General features: G+C 42.0%; 3 protein-coding genes across 13 annotated transcripts in view; 1 reads left to right on the top strand and 2 right to left on the bottom strand.

The window, feature by feature from the left end:
* Positions 1 to 546, bottom strand: part of RALA (RAS like proto-oncogene A) — a 26,654-nt gene extending 26,108 nt beyond the window's left edge. Inside the window, exon 1 of the mRNA XM_027904988.1 lies at positions 494 to 546. The gene's annotated coding sequence lies outside the window, so the exon portion shown is untranslated. The remainder of the gene's footprint in view (positions 1 to 493) is intronic.
* Positions 547 to 939: 393 nt separating this feature from the next.
* The window catches only part of LOC114068669 (mediator of RNA polymerase II transcription subunit 1-like), a 29,145-nt gene continuing 10,304 nt past the window's right edge, over positions 940 to 19,780 (top strand). For 2 of the 10 annotated variants that reach the window (XM_027904975.1, XM_027904972.1), the window contains exons 1-10: positions 940 to 1,157; positions 12,160 to 12,263; positions 13,377 to 13,461; positions 13,839 to 13,893; positions 14,337 to 14,469; positions 15,505 to 15,533; positions 17,195 to 17,266; positions 17,361 to 17,435; positions 18,419 to 18,489; positions 19,313 to 19,378. In XM_027904975.1, coding sequence (XP_027760776.1) covers positions 1,091 to 1,157; positions 12,160 to 12,263; positions 13,377 to 13,461; positions 13,839 to 13,893; positions 14,337 to 14,469; positions 15,505 to 15,533; positions 17,195 to 17,266; positions 17,361 to 17,435; positions 18,419 to 18,489; positions 19,313 to 19,378 — 757 coding nt within the window. In that variant the 5' untranslated portion in view covers positions 940 to 1,090. Of the gene's footprint in view, positions 1,158 to 2,037; positions 2,240 to 12,159; positions 12,264 to 13,376; positions 13,462 to 13,838; positions 13,894 to 14,336; positions 14,470 to 15,504; positions 15,534 to 17,194; positions 17,267 to 17,360; positions 17,436 to 18,418; positions 18,490 to 19,312; positions 19,379 to 19,780 lie in introns of all 10 variants that reach the window. The other 8 variants (XM_027904976.1, XM_027904981.1, XM_027904977.1 and 5 more) reach the window with 8 other exon arrangements.
* The window catches only part of YAE1 (YAE1, ABCE1 maturation factor), a 26,657-nt gene continuing 13,205 nt past the window's right edge, over positions 6,329 to 19,780 (bottom strand). The window contains exon 4 of one of the 2 annotated variants that reach the window (XM_027904984.1): positions 6,329 to 6,537. In XM_027904984.1, the coding sequence (XP_027760785.1) occupies positions 6,383 to 6,537 (155 nt within the window). In that variant the 3' untranslated portion in view covers positions 6,329 to 6,382. Of the gene's footprint in view, positions 6,538 to 15,336; positions 15,608 to 19,780 lie in introns of those variants that run through there. The other variant, XM_027904986.1, reaches the window with a different exon arrangement.

Here is a 19,780-nt window from a genome sequence, read left to right as displayed (position 1 = left end):
TACACATCTTGAGCACTGCGGCCCCTTCCCCGCCAGCCCCGGGGCGCGGCCCCTTTGTTCGGGTGCCGGCGCTGCCGCGCCCCGCCCTCCGCAGGTACGGGCGGCGCCGCCGCAGCCCCGGGACCCGCACCCGCCCCGCAACAGGCGGCCAGGCCCCGCTCCTCCCGCGCCCCGGCCGGAGGTCACCAAGGTCGCCGTCCGTAACCTTCAGGGGGCGGCGGACGGGCTCCCACCCGCCGGTCCCGATGCCCGGGCGGGGCCGGCAGGCGCACACCGCTGGGGGGGGGGGAGAGAGGAGGCGGCGGCGGCGGCCGCGCCCCGACACCGACCCCCGGGCGGCGCAGAGCGGCGGGCAAGGAGCCGCCGGAAGCCCCCGCCTGGCCGGGGGCCGCCCCTCGGCCCCACCGCAGCGCCCCCGGCGCGGTTTCTGTGCGGGCTCCCCGCGTTCCGCTCCCCCCGGCCCGGCCCGGCCCGGCTCACCTGCGGTGGCGGCGGCGGCGGCGGCGCGCGCGCTCCGCTGCCCGCCCGAGGAGCGCGCGGGGAGGGGCAGGGCGCGCGAGGTGAGGCCCTGGCGCCGCCCCCGCGCGCACGGCCGGCGGCGCGCGCGGCCCGGGGCGGAGGGCGGGCCCTGTCGGGGCGGGGCCGGGCCAGGCCGGGCCGGGCCGGGCGGGAATCGCCGCCGCCGCCGGCGCTGGAGCGCTGTCACCGGGCGCGGCCCCGCCCGCCTCCGCCCCGCGCGGGGAGGGCGGTGTCAGGCGCCCGGGCGCGCAGGCGCAGTGCTGGGGGGGTGGGGGGGCTGAGCGGGGCGGCGGGGCCCGGTGCCGGTGCCGGTGCCGGAAGGAGGTGGCTGCTTCCGGCCGGGCCGGGGCGGGGCCGTTGTGTGGGCGGTGGCGGGTGACGGGCGGGGCGGGCCGGGGTGCGGTGCGGTGCGGTGCCCCCGGTCTCCGCCGCGGGCCCCGTGCCCGGGGGGAGCCATCCCGGTGCGGGGCCGTGCCCCGCCCGTCCCACGGCACCTGCTCTCCTCCCTGCTTCTCCGCCTTTGTCTCGGCCGAAACGCTGAAGGGAGGCAGGGAGAAAACATCGTAGCCCGATGTCTGTCCCTCCTGCCTGCCAGCTAATCCCCGATCTGGAGAATAGGCGAGGCGTGTCCTGCCGTGGTAAGGAGATAAATTCCTAACATCTGTCGCTAGATTTATGACCACAATTATTTTTAGGGGGGCTGCCCTTCAGGGACAAGTACAAACTGATGAAACATTAAATAAGCTGAGTTTAAGGATTACTGGCAGGAGGGAACATGAAGCACTGCGACTCTGAGAGGTTTGGGTTTGTTTGGTTTTTTTTTTTAATAGTCATGGACCACTCAGTGCATAGAGGATTTTATAGATGCCAAACACAACAGGGAGATAGGACAGTTTCCATGTTAATTACAAGAATTGAAATAATAGCAAGGATGCTCTAATAACTGTGTCTGTATTTGCTAAATCATGGACATAAATGGGAGGTTTGTGCAAACACATCATGATTTAAACTCATGACATAAGTGATGTAATGGAACCTAAGCATAATATCGAAATTGGCTGCTCATTTTGAGTCTGGCTTTCAGGCTATAACTGCAACATTCACAGACAATACAAATTATTTTGAAGGCTCCCCTCCTCCACATAGTTACTGGGCCAAAGGTAGTTTCCAAGTCTGGAAATTCCGGATTTATCATCTCAGATGGAAAACTTAGACTTCAGTGTTCACCTCATGCAGCCATTGTGCTCTGTTTGCAAAGCAGGTGCCCTTTAAAATCTTCATTGTTTTTCTCTCTGCTCTGTTTTCTGCAATTTTTGGTATCTTGGACATTTAGTCAGTGTTTAGTACATATAAATCATTCTGATAAAAATACCAAATTTACAATCATTTACACAAAGAAATGTTGGATTCTGTTAAATGGAGAGGGAAAAAAAGGACAGGAGGAAAGGAAAGCTGGTAACATTGAGTCAGCCAAACAACCAAAAGCAGACACAAATTGTCTTTGATATTTTGTGACAGGGAAAAGTTTGCATGCCAGCTCTGAATAGACTTTTCACGAGACCATGAAAAGGTTAGAAGAGTCTTTGCACGATCCTGTACACGTAATGATTCAGGAGTCCTCAAGAAATCCTGGCCCAATTTCTGCAGCCCTTTGAGTATTTCTATACTGTATTAGTTCTTACTACATATTCCAGAACCCTTCGATTGGAAGAAAGAGTGAGTTATAGTTAAGGCCTCATTAATACTGATGTGTGCAGCCATTCAGTACTTCCTTCTTCCTTCAATACTAGAGCTAGTCCAAAATAACCTTCGCCCTGTAAGACATACAGTGTGGTTTACCATGGCATTGCTAGCAGCTCTTTCACTCTGTGGAAATGCCCCTGTGTGTCGAATGGTTGGAAGGGACCTTAAGGATCATCTGGTTCCAACACCCTTGACGAGGGCAATTACTCCACCCATTAGAACACGTTGCTCAAGGCCCCGTCCAACCAGGCCTTGGGCACTTCCAGGGATGGGGCACCCACATCATCTCTGTTCCCGTGCCTCACTGCCCTCACAATAAAGAATTTCTTGTAAGAGCTAATCTAAACTTCCTTTTTTAGTTATAACCATTTCCCCCTTGTCCTATCACTATCTCCCCGTATAAAACATCGGTCTCTCTTTTATAAGCCTCCCTTAAGTAGTGGAAGGCTGCAATGAGATCTCCCCAGAGCTTTCTCTTTTCCATACTGAACAACCCCAAATCTCACAGCTTTTCCTCATAGGAGAGGTGCTTCATCCCTCTAATCATCTTGGTTGCCATCCTTTGGACTCGTTTCTACAGTCAGTGTCCTTCCTGTGCTTTTTAAAAATAGGAGCAATGTTTCCCTTTTTTCAGCCACTGAGGACTTTATCTGACTGCCAGAATTTTTCAAGTATGGTGGAGAGAGGCAACAACATCAGCCTGTTCCCTCAGGCCCCTGGGATGCATCTCATCAGGCCCCATAGACTTGTAGCTATTCAGTTTCATCAAGTGGTCTCAAACTTCTTCACTTACAGTGGGAGGGACTTTGCTCCCCATTTTGCACCATGCTGCTTGTTAATGGATGTGGCCTTTGTCCTTCGATCTCCCTGTAGAACTATCTGAAGACAAAAAAAATGTAATTTTATTTTGAATTTTTATTTTGTGGCTTAAGCTGCATAGCATAATACAATTTATAGTACACCCTTCATCTTTTGCTTGGAAGTGTCCCCTGGAGCCTTGCCTAACCCAAGTGGAAGAAATGAGCTCTTTAACCCAAAACTAACAGAAATATTTCCATGAAAATGCGTTACACTGAGAATTTGTATTCATTTGCAGCACTTGTGATGTTTTAGGGTGTGGCTCTGGTTCATCAGTGTGAGAGTGCAGCCGGTCAGAGGAGAGTAGGTCTTGCAGCTGTTTCGCTCTACTGGCTACATAGGAACTTAGGGTTCACAGCCCAAGGCAGCAACCGATTTGAATTGCCTCCTGCTCTCTGGTGTTTAAATGCTATCACGGGCACCTAAAACCCTGCAGGCAGTGCTGTAGGCATTTGCAGTGTGGCTCAAAGGCTGTAGGAAATGGTTGTCCTTTGTTATGTATTATGTGCCAGTACAGCTCTGCATCTAAAATGCTTGCAGGGAAAAATTACAAAGTGTAATTAGGCAGAGATGTAATTACTGTGTGCTAGTAGTATTTGCGTTATGTACCATAATACAGCTAAGAAATCAACTGATAGAAGAATTTCACTTATTTTAAAAAGCTGAAGATACAGCGGATATATCAGACAAAATGTGTCCAAATCTTTGGGGAAAACATTGGTGGGCAACTTCCATTCCCATGGAACAAGAAATATTTGTTCCCTTTACTTTAACACACATTTCATAGCACAGAATGTATATCTAAAGTATGCATAATTTAACACTGTAATTTTTTCTTAGATTTCTGTTGACATGAATGAATGAGCCACATTCTTTGGAAAACCACCTTATCATGCATAAATCATCTGTTCTTCCTTTAAAAGCTCAATAAATCTTCCAGAGTGAGAGAGACCTCATTTTTCTAAGGGACAAAACAGAAAGGGAGCAAAACCGCTTACTGGTTTTTGAGGGCACCCTCCTATTTGAGCCCAAAATCGATTACCCTGGCATGTGGTGGGGCTGTGGGTGTGTGGGCCTTTGTGTTGTGAAGTATTCCTGAACTGAAATCAATACAGGGAGGTAGGATTTCCTGGTATTATGATTAATTTCTTCTCTCTTATGCTGGTGGCACAACTGTATTAGAATTTATTAGACAACATTTTATTACCAATACATAAGGTTGCATGAAATGTATTTGTGATTTAATGGAGTTTCTAAGTAGCAGGATGGATGAAAAGAAATCACTCAGCCAAAATCCACATATGTTCTGAGGAGAATCACACCTTCCCCCCTCCCCCCGAAAAAAAAAAAAAGAAGGAAAGAGCTAGAAGCTTATACCTGCTGTGAGTTTGTACCAGCTGTGAGAAAACATAAGAAACAATGAGTGAAGAATATGTTAAACTATTGCTTGGCTAATCATCAACCTAGTCATACTTCCCAAGTGTTTTTCTGTGTTTTTGTGTAAGGGATAGTAATATTTTAAGAACATGCTACTCTTGAGTCCCAATGGCACACTTGGGAGAGAGAGATAGCTCTGACTTCACACAACAGAGAGTGATGGCTGCCTTGAGAGGGTGGTGCACATACTGGAGGGGTCAAATCTCCCTCTGAGTGTGCCTCTTTCTCTCTGAAAACTAGCAGGAGAATCTGATGTGACAAAGCTTATTTTGGTGCCTGCTGTTAGCCAGTCCAGCTTCAGGTCTTAGGTGACAGGCTACTGGATTGGGATTCAAGTAATCTCAGTTTTACTCTATATTTTTCCGGGGTGGAGTTGATTTTCTTCACAGTAGCTTGTACGGGGCTATATTTGGGATTTGTGCTGAAAGCAGTGTTGATAACACACAGGGATGTTTTCGTTGTTGCTGAGCAATGCTTGCACAGCCTCAAGGCCTTTTCTGTTTCTCACGGTGCCTCACCAGTGAGGAGACTGGGGTGCACGAGAAGTTGGGAGGGGACACAGCCAGGACAGCTGAACCTGACTGACCAAAGGGATATCCCATATGACCCATGGTGTCATGTTCAGCAATAAAAGGTGGGAGAAGAAGAAGGAAGAGCAGGGACTTCTGGAGTGACGGTGTTTCTGTTCCCAAGGAGCTGTTACGCGTGGTGGAGCTTTGCTGTTCTAGAGGTGGCCGAACACCTGCCTGACCATGGAAAGTGGTGAATTGATTCCTCATTTCTCTTTGCTTGTGTATGCAGCTCTTGCTTTCCCTGTTAAACTCTCTTTATCTCAGCGCTTGAGCTTTGTCACTTTTACCCTTCCAGTTCTCCCTCCCATCCTGCTGCAGGGGTGCGAGCAAGCCATTGCAAGGCACTTAGTTGCTGTGATAAACCGCAGCATACTCCGACAGTGTCAATAATCTGCTCTGCTAGTCCTTCCATTTCCCATCCCAACTTTTAAATTTAGAGGTTAAGCTCTACAAGATAGGCACAGTCTTTCTTTGTCTATGCTTTTTCAGCACATACAACCCAGGGAATATTTTTGCGATGTTCACAGATGAGTAAATATGCAATACAGTACTGATTCTGAAGGCTACAAATCAACACACACACAGGTTCCTGCTACTCTTGCTCAATGCGAGGATATCTTAATCTATCAGCTGCCTAGGAACATGATTAAGGGATTACCAAGTGTCTAAAATATAAAAACATTAAAATATATAATAGAATGTGTATTTACAAGTCTTCATAGTTTAATTGTCTTCAGTATAGAATGATGTAAAATGTGTACTTCCTGTGGAATGCCTGTCTATATGGCACTGGTGTAACATCTTTAATTGGCATTTATTGGGATTCAGCTCCTTTATGGTATTGCCTTTTCTGAAAAATGTGCCCTTCCCACGTACTATTTTACTGATATCAGTATATGCCACTGAGTGCTGTTTCTTTTTTTAGTCTGCATGTTATATAATCCATATCCTGATATACATTCGATCAGAATACTTAAGCCTAACAATCATCTCCAAACCAATATTGTTTTAAAATAGCTCAAGGTAGACCTAAATTCATTTCACTTTTCTGTTATGAAAATAACAACAAAAAAAAAGAGTAAAAATATTTTTCTAATCTTAGTGTTGTTTATATAATTATTTAATCTTTTTATTTATTTTCTGCTTTCCATATCCTTCCTTACCTATTGCTCCCATTTTCCATGCTTTCTAGGGTTTCATACTTTCTTCATGCTTTTTCCATGTCTTTGTACAGTCTTTCCTATTGTGATTTTCTAGTCCCTTTCCTCAGCTCTTTCTTTCACTGAAGGTTTTCTTACTTCTGACAGGGATGTGCTAGAGCAGAGCTGGGTAAGTTGCAGTTTGGTTTCTAGTTCTGTGGCCAGCGCTTCAGGAGTCCATTCCTCTCCCCATCTCTCTGCATCCCGATCTGGAAAAGCAAAATAATTAAGCTGGCTCCTGTGTGGTTACTTTTAAGACATACTGTCAGAAAGCTCCTTTAAATACAATTACACTCTTTCTCTATTACACCTCTTCTCTACCTCAGTGCTCATTATTTTCAGCTCCTCAACTAACTTTAAGCTCCCATTCTCCTCCCTTCCTCCTGCACCTCCCATCTTCTAGCAGTACCATTTTCAGTGTGGCTCTTCAACACAGTAGGGGTATTACTAATTCTGACATTTTGTGCAGATTATGTATCAGCTTCATTCACTTTATCTTGAAGGAGAGCTGTCGCAGCTCTTAAGTGATGGTTTCCATTGATTTCAGCTGACTGATGTCAGTAAAGAACAATAATGGTGATACAATACCTGATTTTAGTTATAAAAATGAGTCTTAGAAAGATGAGAGATGTTCAGTTATAAACACCAGTTATGGTGCCCTATGAAATCTTGTAAAGGGAAAATGTGCTCTTGTAAGGCCAGCCCTCACATGTTCATTCATGAGGTTATTTAAATCGTGGTTGCATGGTTCTAGTGCCTTCGGGAAAAGATTTAGACAAGAACTACTTGGAAATTATAGTGCTAATGTCAAGCAGAAATCACATGTTAGCCGTATCTTGACTCTGTGCCGAGGAAGAGATACGCCCTGTCAGCGTCAACTTGTTTCTGCACCCGTGGTCATTTGCTACGGACCTGTTTTTTTCATGTTTGTCTAAACAGCCTTTGGCTTTGAAGGATCTGAATCACTCTCAGTGAAGGAGTAGGAAAGAGTCAAAGCCTGCCAGTGTTAAGTGCCTCGGACTCCAGTGCCAGAAGTGCTAAAGAAAGTAAAACCATCTCAGTCTATATGGCTGTAGTGCAATAAAACACAGCCACCCACATTCTGACGTTACTGTCAGGAACTAAATATTCACACTCCATTACTGTGGAGGTGATGTAGAGAGGGAAGGAAATATGACGGAACATATTACAGTATTTATGGGTTGTAAAGTCGTAAACTATAGACCATATCAGGCTAAGCTATGGGTCATAAAAGTTAAGCAGCAGTGGTTTTATCCTGCCTGAGATTGAAGACCACCTAAGATAGATAAAGTAATTGTTTGAATGCTCATCATTTTTGGTGAAACACTGATTTGTGTTCCAGGTACATGCCCATTTTATAGCTGATCACTCTAAAATCCGATGGCACTTTGTGAAAGAACACTATTTTAGCTCTGATCTCGTAATCACAGTGACAACTCTTACACATCCTGCTGTTCTAACTGGAACCACTGGTTTTCACTGACTGCTCCAGGCCCAAGTTCTGTATTTAGGCTTACTGTGGGCTGTTGTATAGCTGCTGTTTTCTCTGGTCAGCAGTTCATCTGAGGGCTTCTGGAAAGATGCAATTCCAAGCAAGCACTGGGAGCAGGCCAGTGAAGATGTACTGTTGGTGATTTATTTTGAATTTTTATTCTTCAGATGAAAAAAAAAAAAATCAAGGCTAGATATAAGATTAATAGAAAAAAGCAACTCCCAGCCTACCAAACTAAACCAGAAACAAAAAAATACACCAATGTTGCACTAATTATGGAATACCTGGAGTATTTTCAAAACTGCTATCATTAAAATGTATCAACAGTAAGCAAAGCTTTCTCTTGTTCTGTAATAAATCTAGAGTATCTTCACTGAAACAAATAGTTTACTTGAATTCATGCAAGAATGTGAGTGGAAAATACGTGAATATATGACAATATTCTTTCTAAGAAAAACAAATTACCATTCTATGAAATTCAGAAATCATCAGAAATGTTAGAACTGTGAATTTACAAAATGCTATTTGCGTAAGAATTGCAGTGTTTGCAGGACATGCATTGTGAAGCATATTTGAGTCGAATTTAGCAAGATGCAGAAAACCATGAAAATAGGCCAAGTAGTAATAATTAATTTCTCAAAAGGTGCTTGAAGAAGCATACCAGTTTTACCCTTTAAAAAGGGTAAAAGAACCAGACTATTTGAGACCAAGAGAAGATTTTTTTCTGGGGGCAACTTGTTTAGTCACTGTGCACATGAAAGATTTTTTCAGCCACAGTTTTTGATGAACAATCATAGAGTAATCTAGAGCAGTGGGCATTCAGGATTCATTTGGTAATTCCGACTATCTTCCATACTGATGATAATGCTTGACCAGTTGCCTTTTTTTTTTTTTTTTTTTTTTTTTTTTTTTTTTTTTTTTTTTTTTTTTTTTTTTTTTTTTTTTTTTTTTTTTTTTTTTTTTTTTTTTTTTTTTTTTTTTTTTTTTTTTTTTTTTTTTTTTTTTTTTGCTATGAACTGACCCAGTTAAACATTCGTGTATTTAATATGCCTGAGAAGCTATAAATAGAACATTTTTAATTATTCATCACTCTTCACTCTCCTCTTGAGTGCAGTAATTTGATATGAGGTTCTGAATACCGGAACAACACCTCATTCCAAGGAACTTTCTGACAATCCTTAAGCTGCTGTTTCTCATGTGCAGTTTTAGCCAAAGCTACAATTCTGTGTAAGTGTGAAGGCTACTATTTGTCTTCGAATATTTGTCTTATATGAAAATCTGGTACTGTCCCTCTCCTGGAAAAATGATGCAGATTTATTTACCTAAATACATACGTTTGAGCACAATGGAAAAAGGCTTTTTTGTGTTCAGAAACTAAAGTGTGTTTCAGGCTTATCAGCCACGCTGGACCATGACTAATTAAACTCCAAGTCCTCTGTTTATTTGCAGAGCAGCTATTATGCAGACAAGGTAAGCAATGGATATTTCCTTCCATTATTTTGGAAGTGTTCTCCTCAAGAGAGTCAGCAAATAGTTTACTTTTCTGCTAGTTCAGGGCGTGGTCAAACCACTGGAGTCAGTGTCAAGATCACAGAGACTCCAACAGGCTCTGGATCTGGGCAAACATTTATGAAAAATACCACAAAAATATGAAGCACTACCAAGTTGTATGTCATGGGGCACATACCCATTCACGTGATCTGGACTGGGGTAACCTACTTGTTTGACATGAGCCATAGCACATGTTCTTGCTCACAGAAAATATTCCAATACATTGGTCAAGCAAACCTAAGCTAAAATGCCTCCCTAGAAATGCTGAAAACGTGGTTTAAAATGCATGCACCAAGTCACAGGTAAAGCTCATGATTATACCTCATGATTCACTGCTAATGTCAGGTTTAAAAATAATGAATATTTAATACTATAAACCAAGCCAATAATTTTAGGGAAGTGTGATCTACCACAAGTGTGGAATTACATCATTAATTTACTTGATCACATTTGTAAAGCTGAAATGCAAACATATTTAACTCTTTCAGCTGCACTGGCTTTCCCTAAGAAGTGTGCTTGACACTTGTCTGGAGACAAATACCGCTTTTTGGCACCTACCATATACTTCTCCTGGGATTCCTAGGCCCATGCTTAGTTTTTTCTGTAATCTTGGTGAGGCCAACGAACTATTTAGTTTCTACTCAGGTTCCTACATAAAAGTCCAAAATCATCTCTTTTATGTGATAGGAGACTATTTCAGGCAGTGAGTGCATGCAGCATGAGTGGTGACAGCTGATAACAGAAGGTATGCTGAAAGGTATCCTGAAACACTGCCACCCAGGGTTTATGCAGGAGACATGCTCTTCTTGCTGCAGATCCTGAACTTCCCTATTTCAAGCTACTGCCTCTACAAAGGTCCAGGATTAAACCTTGAACCTCCACTGCCATTGTGCACCGATTCTTATGTAGAAGCAGACCAGCAACATGAGGTGGCCACAAAAGGACACACAAATATATATTCAGAGATGTTACTTGCTGCTGCTGGGAGAAGATCCGTGCAGCCAAAGCTCAGCTGGAGTTGAAGCTGGCCAGAAATGGAGGGGACAATAAGGATAGTTTTTTCAAGTATATTAATGGGAATAAGCAGTATAGAGAGATCGTTAGAGGGCGGGGCAATCGCTAACTGTGTAAAGTTCAACAAGGGAAAGTGTCAGATTCTGCACCTGGGATGGGGCAACCCTGGATGTACAGACAGACTGGGGAAGCAGTGCCACGGAAAGGGACCTGGGGGTCCTGATGGCAGAAAGTTGGATATGAGTCAGCAGGGCCCTGGCAGCCAGGAGAGCCAGCTGTGTCTTGGGGGGCATCAGGCACAGCATCACCAGCCGGTTGAGGGAGGGGATTGTCCCGCTCTGCTCTGCACTGGGGTGGCCTCACCTTGAATATTGTGTGCAGTTTTGGGTGGCACAGTATAAGAAAGATAGGAAGCTGTTAGAGAGTGTCCAGAAGAGGGCAACAAAGATGGTGAAGGGCTTTGAGGGAAAGCTGAATGAGGAGCAGCTGAGGTCACTTGGTCTGTTCAGCCTGGAGAAGAGAAGACTGAGGGGAGACTTCACTGCAGTCTACAACTTCCTTATGAGGGGAAGCAGAGGGGCAGGAACTGGTCTCTTCTCTGTGGTGACCAGTAACAAGACACGAGAGAATGGCCCAGACTTGTCTCGGAGAGGCTTATGTTGGATATTAGAAAAAGGTTCTTCACCCAGAGGGTGGTTGGGTGCTGGAACAGGCTCCCCAGGAAGTGATCCCAGCACCAAGCCTGACAGAGTTCAAGAAGCATTTGGACAATATTCTCCAGCACATGGTGTGACTTAGGAATGGTCCTGTGCAGGGCCAGGAGTTGGACTCAGTGATCCTTGTGGGTCCCTTCCAACTGGGCATATTCTGTGATACTCTGTGAAATACAACACAAATATTAGAGATAGCTATAATAATTTTTTTTTTTAAACTCCTTCCACCTCTGAGCTAGACTAAAGGCTTCCATATGGAGTGCTTGCTTATTTTGCTGAGTGATTGTTGCTATCATACCTCCCCCTGCCTTTCCCAGCCAGTTAAACTCAGTCTCTGTCTGAGAATACACCACCTTCGGAAAAGGAGAGACATTATGCCTTCTCCTAAGACTTAGATGTAAAAGAGAATGGCTGATTTTTCCTTTGTAAAATCATGGAATAGTTTGGGTTTGAAGGGACCTTTAAAGGCCTTCTGCTCTAACCCCCTTTGCAATGAGCAAGGACATCTTCATCTACGTCAGGTTGTTCAGAGCCCCATCCAACCTGGCCTTGAATGTTTGCAGAGATGGGGCATCAACCACCTATCTGGGCAACCTGTTATAATGTCTCAACACCCTCATAAAAAAAAATTTCTCTAATTTTTAATTTCTAATTACAATGAGCTCTAGGTGGGTGTACAAATCTGGATGTCTCAAATCCAAGGCAGAGTCTTGGTATTTATTAAAAATACACATACGAAATTGGGCATAGGTAAAGGAAGTCTGTTTGTTTAACAAACTGAAGATAGGGCTGCATATCTATATTTAATATTGAGAATACTTGCCCATACAAAATCTCCCCTACCCATTTTCTGTCAAAAGTCTTATGGAAATTAGATACTTGTATGCAAAATTCAACAAAAGATTTTTTTTCTACCTCCTCCTTTGAAGCATAACATCTATGACCTTAGCAAGGTTTTATTTTTGTTCTTCCTTCTCCATTTCTAGATGCCAATGTAAATACATACCGTTATATTTAGAGAATTTTGACATGTTTTTCAGGTGTTGTGACAGCTATTTCTACAAATGCTTTAATGGAACAGTTGTGTTTAAAATACCAACAAAGGCCATGGACTGAAACGCTGAGACTTGTTTATTTTTGCATGGTAAGAATCACAGGTTAGGTGAGAAGGATATGTGGTGTAAGAGCAGGTTGTCAAGGTAGTTAAAAAACTGCTTGACTTTAAAAAAAATAAACAAGCAAAACCAGCCAAACAAAAAACTCAGCCCAAAAACAAACAAATGAAAACTCGTCAAAAACCTGGTGCCTAGTATAGCCTGGCTCCTGATTTTTCTTACAACAAGGGATACAAAAATTTTCCCGACCAGTTTTAACATTTTAAGGGTTGCTTCTTGCATTATTTTCACTATTTAGGAGTTAGTGCTGATTGTCTAATACTTTAGGTTATTTTCCATTCGTTCTCCTTACCGTATTCATAGCATGTAAAGACAATTTATTGCCCACAGGACTGGGAGAAAATACTGGTTTTTAGAAACTGGTCTGAAACCTGCTATCTAGACTTTCTCTTGGTGTGATGTACCTTAAATCACTCCATGCTTCCTGCCCTTCCAGTAGCTGATTTAAGAATCATCTTTGTAAAAAGCAGATTAGCACAACTGCTGTGAGCTTGGTATAAAAAGTTCCATTTGTTTCCCTGCTTCTTTTTATTAATGCTTAACTCAAGCCTTGCTCTGAAAACAATGCCCTGAATTTGAACATAGTGAAACTCTTCAGCAGTGAATGTTCTCTGTGAGTATGAATATGAGAATTTTCTAGACAAGAGCTTGAAGAGAAGCTGGGAGAGTTTGCTTGCTACTTAAGTGCCTGTCTTCAGCTGAAATTTTCTATATACTCTAACCAAGCACACCCGTGGCACTTACTGATCTATTCGCTCAGGCATATTCCTCCTAAAATGAAAACACAAGTATTTTCTTAGTTTATGTCTAGCATCACAGTGAAATTAGCTAACACATCTTGATCAGCTCAAAAGAAAGCTGCTCCCTGCTCCAAAGGCATCTGGTATGTAATTACTGCACAATAATGTTTTTCACAAATCCATTCAGCGCTGCCTCTTTAGAGATGCCTCACAATCGTAGGTAAACCCCTGTCTGACAAAAACAAATAGCCGGTGTTTTGTTGCACTGAGAATCTGTGCTGTGTCTCTTAGCTGGTGCTTTAAGGAGTCTTACTCTGTCTCTTGTTTTCACCAATGTGCTAGGATAACCCCCTGCGAAGGCCTGTCAGCCATGCTCCAGACAGTCCATTACTTTCTTGCATGGAGAAGATAGAGAGGACATTACATGGTAATGAGCTGTCAGATAACTCAAAATGTATTTTTAGCGTTCTGTGGAATCTCCCCATGCGTTTTCTGTTGCTGATGTTCTGCACAGAGGGGTCGAATGAATGTACAAACACAGAGGTGGATATGAGACAAGACTTGCGACTGACTTGTGACTCATTTTTGGGCTAAGCCTTCAGGTGATAGCTATTCTTAAAGACTGAGAATAATCTCTACCCAGCACAGCACTTATCAATCCTAGAGTAATAGTTGTGATTAATAACAAGTCATTCAAGAGACACTATTTTCTTATTACCTAAATCATACCCTTTAAAGCAAGATAAACTGGTTCTGCTTCTCGATCGCTGCAGTCTGATTAAATGGCATTTCTGTTTTTTGCAGCTAAATCCATGTTTTCTGTGATGAATGCATTGGAATCTTTATCCAGACAAAAAGGGTAAGTTTGTTTATGAATTAATGCAAATGAGCAAGCATGGCCTCAAGTCCAGTGAGGAATACTGTCTGGATGGCTTGTCAACAATATTATTTTTTAAATTGGTGTTCTAATGAAGTGTATTACTTGGAACTGGCATAACTGCCTGGTTTTGATTGTCCCTTTGTGGAGGAGGTTGTTGGGTGAAGAGAGGACAGGAATGCCTGGGTCCCAAAGCTTCAGACTGAGGTTTTCAGCAGATCAACAGGATAATGCAAAGAGCAGAGCACAAATATATTGCCTGGTTGGGTAGTTTTCAGAAGCTGAGCCAAGGAAGAGTTATTTTTGAAGCATCCCTGATGTCTCTTCCCACGATCAAGTGAACTATCCTCATTTCCTCTCTTCATATGACAGAATTTGTAGATATACAAGCTTTTTTTTTTTTTCCCTTTTTTTCCTCTCCTCAGACTTAATGTTCATGTTAGTCCCAGTGGGACGTCCTGCTACATAACATCAATGATGTTTTATTTAGAAGCTCAGCTGGAGAAGGATGGAAATGTGATGGACGTAAAGCTGGCTCACTTTGGAGAAGCTCCTATGGTAAAATTAATTTTCTGTCTCTTACCTCCTTGTAGTCTCCCACCTGGCCTCCAGCTGCCATGTCAGAAAGGCTTTGGCTTCCTTTTGGTCTTGTCACACCCGCAAGCCTGTGCATGACACTAACTACTTCTTTAGGCATCTGAACCTCTCACCTAGACTTACAACTCGGTTACAGATGCTAAATACTCGACTGCTAAATATTGTGGTAAAAGTCAGCTGTCATGCCCACCTTCCAAGAATTTTGTGGTATCCCACCTAAATATTTGTATTCTCATACTTCACTGTTACTGGTGTACAGTAAATAACCGGTGTTTTAATTATTTTCCTACCAAGGAAATATATAATCTCAATGCATGCCTTGGAGCTATTCTGTTTTTCCTTCTGCCTTCTTTAAGAGCATGTGTATTCCTGCTAGGGTGGGTGTGCGTCTTGCAAAATTTCCATTATTCACAAAATATCACCCTGAAGTTCACATACCATGCTCCTCAGCTATTAAGTGTTGTAGACAGTCCTTCAGATCAAAAATATAACAACAAGCTGTTGGGGAGGGGCAGGGACTATAAAGTCTGGTTTTTATCAGTAAGTATCCAAATTATTACATTACTTTGAAGTTAATTTTGTCCCTTAGTTTTAGTCGCAGCACAGGGCTGTTGGTCAGTGAGTGCTGGACAATATCATTAGGATGGAAATGCATATCCAGAGAATTCTACCACTGTAACTGCCAATAAAAGAAAAACTGGGCTGGCTAAGATGCCTTTTTTTTTTTTTTTTTTTTCCCTGGAAAGAGATTTACCAACAATCTATTTCTGTTAATTTTATCTTCTTTCACAGAGCCTTTGTTCTGCCAATTATTAATGTTATGTTTGAACTATTGTACTGTTAGTCTGGGTTTTGTGTGTTTGGGGTTTTTTTAAACTAACCACTCAGCTACTTAAAATTAATGGGGAACAAGCTTATCATTACCAATGAAATGCTTTTAAGAGATGCTTCACAAAGGATGGCAAGAATGATGAAACTCCTCTCTTATTCCCGTAGGTTTGTGATGACTTGGTGCAGCTTCTCAGGTAAACAGTCATGTGCAGGGTCTCTTGCTGAATGGAAAGGAATATCTGAGGCTAGAATGGTTTCAGTGTAAAAACTGGAGATAAAAATTAAAAAGAGAATCAGGAACCAAAAATATGAATCCAGAAAACAACAGAACTGACACCTTTTTGGCTTCCATTTAAGTGGGTAGTTGCTTCCAGTGCTCCATACTGGAAGCTGGTGATCATTAGATCTGTTATTACCTGCTTCCGATTTGGAAATTCAAGGCTAAAACTGTAGCAAATACAATCCTGAAAATATACTGCAGGCATTACTTATTTCTTACGTCACTCCACCGAAAACAGCTAAAATGCATCTGTTTCAATGGAGAAAGGATAAAGAGTACTCCCCAGTACACTGGCTCTAGTTGCCAGCTGAACACGGCCTTTGAATACCGGCATTTGTGCTGATTGCAAGAATTACAGAACTTAAAACTGAACCCATAGTTTTGGTAATGGACTGACGATGACAATTCAGAACTGGCAGATTGACAGATCCAAACTAAATATTACTTTCCCCTTTCTCCTTCCATCAAATACTAAGTAGCCTTCATATTGTCCTTATGCAAATATTTCAAATTACGTGTCCATCAGGTTTCTGTGACAGCAGTGAAAGCACGGTGATACCACATGGCCCAAGTTTGTTTGCACATGCACAGAAGGACATGTTACTCCAATTTTCTCAAATAGTAGCAGGGGACTATAGATACATTCTTTATTACTATTACCATGTTTTGTTCTGTCTGAATAGTTGCTGTTCCAGGTCAGGCCACCACTTTAAACATCTGTTTAGAAATTCTCTAGCCAATATGATCACGCTTCCAGGTTTTACCAATAAGGAGTATATTTAAGAAACTGGATTCTTCTGTAAATACCTTGGCAGTATAGTTGAAAAGGAAGGTAAAGAGACAAAGAATATAATTGACCTTGAGTGTTTCATCTCTCTTCTAAGTGGACCTATTATGCATTATCAGTTTTCCCAGCCTTCTGTTTCCTCAGAAATGAAATTATGTTAGCTTAGTGGGTATCAACAGCTACGTCTTAAAGCTTCAGCTTGCATTTTCCTAGATTTTTGACTTCCAGTGATATTAACTGCTGAAAGTTTGGCTCTGAGCGAATATCATTACCAGTGGTACTGTGGGTACTACTTGTCTGCCTTCCTGGTTTTGTTAGGATTTGTCATAAAGCACAAGTATCCCTTCTACACCTTTTGGTTTAGTATTTTATTTGTTTGCAAGGCAGCTTGTTATATGTTTAATGTTTCCTGTGAGTCTCAGAGTAACTATGAAATCATGATGAACCAGCCAGCTAATGCATTAAGGGAATGACAAGCTTTAGGGAACATCAAGAAAAGTGCTTTGCAGCTGATGAGCTGTCAAATTTGTGTCTCGTGTACGTTTATTGCCTTCAGTAGTGTCTGTTTCAGTGGCAGTTTCAGCTATAATCACAGTGCTTCTTGCAACAAAAACAAGGATTCACATTTCATGGTATCTTCCGAGAAAATTGAAAAGCAGTACTGCTACTTGCCAGATCTGATAAGGAGGAAGCACCTCTGAAATGATGCTTTTTCTAGCAAGTTGCATATAAAAGAGTTATTTTCCATCTCATTTAGTAGTGTAATAGCAATTATTTCTTTTTGTTAGGATGAAGAACTATGATGCCTTTGGAAAGATTTTAGAAGACCTGTCAAATATGTATCAAATTCCAGGAAACAGGTTGCAGCTAGTTTTTACTTGAAAAACTTTTAAAATCTATAGCCTTGCGTTTGTTTACTTACAAGAATAATGAATTGTCTTCTCTCTCTCCCAGTGAAATAAAAGCTAAGGGATATCTTGCTTTGAAGGCCCTTGAAAAAGACCTTTATTCAATGTCTCTTCTGGACAGGTAACTTAAAGTCTGTCTTTCTCCCTTTACCTCCACCAACACCCCTTCATTTCACTAAAGAACAAGTTAACTGATCTAATTATATATAAACAGTGAATCTGAAAGTCAGCAGTCATGTTTAGATTGCGCTGTGGCAGAAGTAAAATACACCTTTGGGGGTTCTGCTGTTTAGGTATCTCAATTTGTGCTCAGGTTTTAGATCAGGAGTAGTGGGTGCTAGCTGTCCTCCTTCCTTTTCTCATTTCTCCTTTCAAAGATTAGGATTACAGTGGATGGGAGACAGGTTTTTCTAAAGCCTCGTAATTGTACAAGGTTTTTCATTCTTTTCAGAAAATCAGAATTGAGGGCAATGTTTTCCTTCTGGATTTTTGAAGTATCTTTTCTGATATTGTGCCTATTAAGTACTCTTGGCGGGTATGGCCTTCTTGAAACACACTCTTGGGGTTTTTTTTTGCACAGTATTCCCTTAGGAAGCATAATAACACTGTGAACTAATATCCTATATTCTTGCTGGTCACTGATCTCAATAAGTATTATTTATAAGTTAAACTGATTGTTTGTCCCATCTGCAATGCAGATCTTTAGTACCCAGCTGTGCAAATGTATGGCTGTATGTATCCAGCTATATGAACACATTTGTGGTTGGAGACTGGTTCTGTTTTAGATTATCTGGGTTATTTCCTCTTTCTTTGCTCAACCATTTACCACTCTAACACTTTTGACCCCCTTCATTTCTGGTAAATAGCCCATCAAAGTGCAACTTGAAACAGCTTAGATACAGGGTTGAAACTGGAAGTCCAAGATCTAGAAGTGGAATGTATGAGTGGAATGATGGTGTTTGGAATATGTCATAACAAATGGAGACACAATCTACTTGCAAGAAAGCATCATCTCCCTTTGATTAAGAATACAAATTATGGTTTACGTTAGCCTAGCTAGCACTGCAACTCAGGAAACACTAATCAAGATGTGTTTTGAACTAGAACACAAGATGTAAACAGAGTTACTGAAATACTTCATGGCAAAGTAGGACACCTGGTGCCAAGAACTGGAGGTGATTTTTTTCTTTTTCTCCCTCTTTGCTTTTCCCCTTTCCAAATTCCAAGGATTGTAATTAAAAAAACCCTACCGAGCTGATCTTTGTTTACAGGAAAGATCCACTATTAGAAATTAAACCTGCTCTAGGGACTTACTGTGCCTGTATTCTCAGATCATGTACAGACATACAGAAGGAGAAAATACAGGGAGGCCAGGTGGTTTATCTGCTGCTGCAGCATTGACTTTGCAGCAGCCTAAAAGCAAAGCCAGCAATATTCTGAGGTTAGGTGAGAAACTGCAGTTTGGGAGTAACCATGAGATGACAGCAGCAGTAACTGAGAGAATGCTCTGGTTGCCTAAAAGGCAAATACAGCCAGTTGATGAGTTTTTTGGCTCATCTGCACTGTCAGGAGCAAGCTTTAACCATAAATGTGTTGTAGTTCAGAAAAGTACTTCTAAGACACGCTTCCACTCTCCTGTTGTACAGCTTGTGTCCCTTATGCAAGTAGTGCAACTTTCCCTTTTATTTTTGAGTAGTCATTGAAAGCTAGAATTTCAGCTAGTATTTTTAAGGCTGAACAACAGGCTATTTATTGTGCAAGAGAAATTAATTTAATCAGATTTCAAAGACATCTGATGGTTTATACCCAGAGAGTTTAGCTCTTACATGCTAAGAAAATCCTGTGATTTGAACAAAAATTGTAATTAGAAATGTACTTTTATGAGGAATCCCCTCTGCCCATCTACACTGTTGGGTTTTTTCACCATTGTTTCAAGGTACTTCACATATTTCCTCTGACCTTTGTAGTAAACATTATTTTTCTTTTTTCATTCCTCAGGAACTCCTATGAACATTGAATTTTACATTTCTCCCTATCAAATTTTGGAAGCAGAACTAAATCCTGGTAAAGCTAGAAAAGCAGAAATAACTATAGTGATAAGTTTTTCAGTGCTGCCTATTTCATTAAGCAATTAATGAAACTAAGAAATAAAATTTAAAATTCTAGTTTAGTAGAACTATTTATGAGGTGCACTTCAGCACAATTTTAGTGTCCATCAGGAAACTCCATTTCTTGGATATTGACTAAAATTGTAGTGATACCAAACAAAACACTGCCTAATTCAGCATGAAAAATGACTGGTGATGGTTTTGATCTGCTTCATGGCCTGTCTCAAAAGAAGCTATTGCTGCTATTATCTTTGGGAAACTCGGGCCTTTTGGGTGTGATCTGTGCAGACTTCTCTCTGCCTGCACCACTGTGCCTGTCAGTCGGACCTGACCTTCAAAGACCTTGCATGTTTTGCAC

The sequence above is a fragment of the Empidonax traillii genome, unplaced genomic scaffold (genome assembly GCF_003031625.1).
Source record: "Empidonax traillii isolate 1590-97213 ecotype Southwest subspecies unplaced genomic scaffold, ASM303162v1 scaffold1108:size182476, whole genome shotgun sequence".
Lineage (NCBI taxonomy): Eukaryota > Metazoa > Chordata > Aves > Passeriformes > Tyrannidae > Empidonax > Empidonax traillii.
The sequence above is the reverse complement of the archived record's forward strand: the minus strand, read 5'-3'. Positions and strand labels throughout refer to the sequence as shown.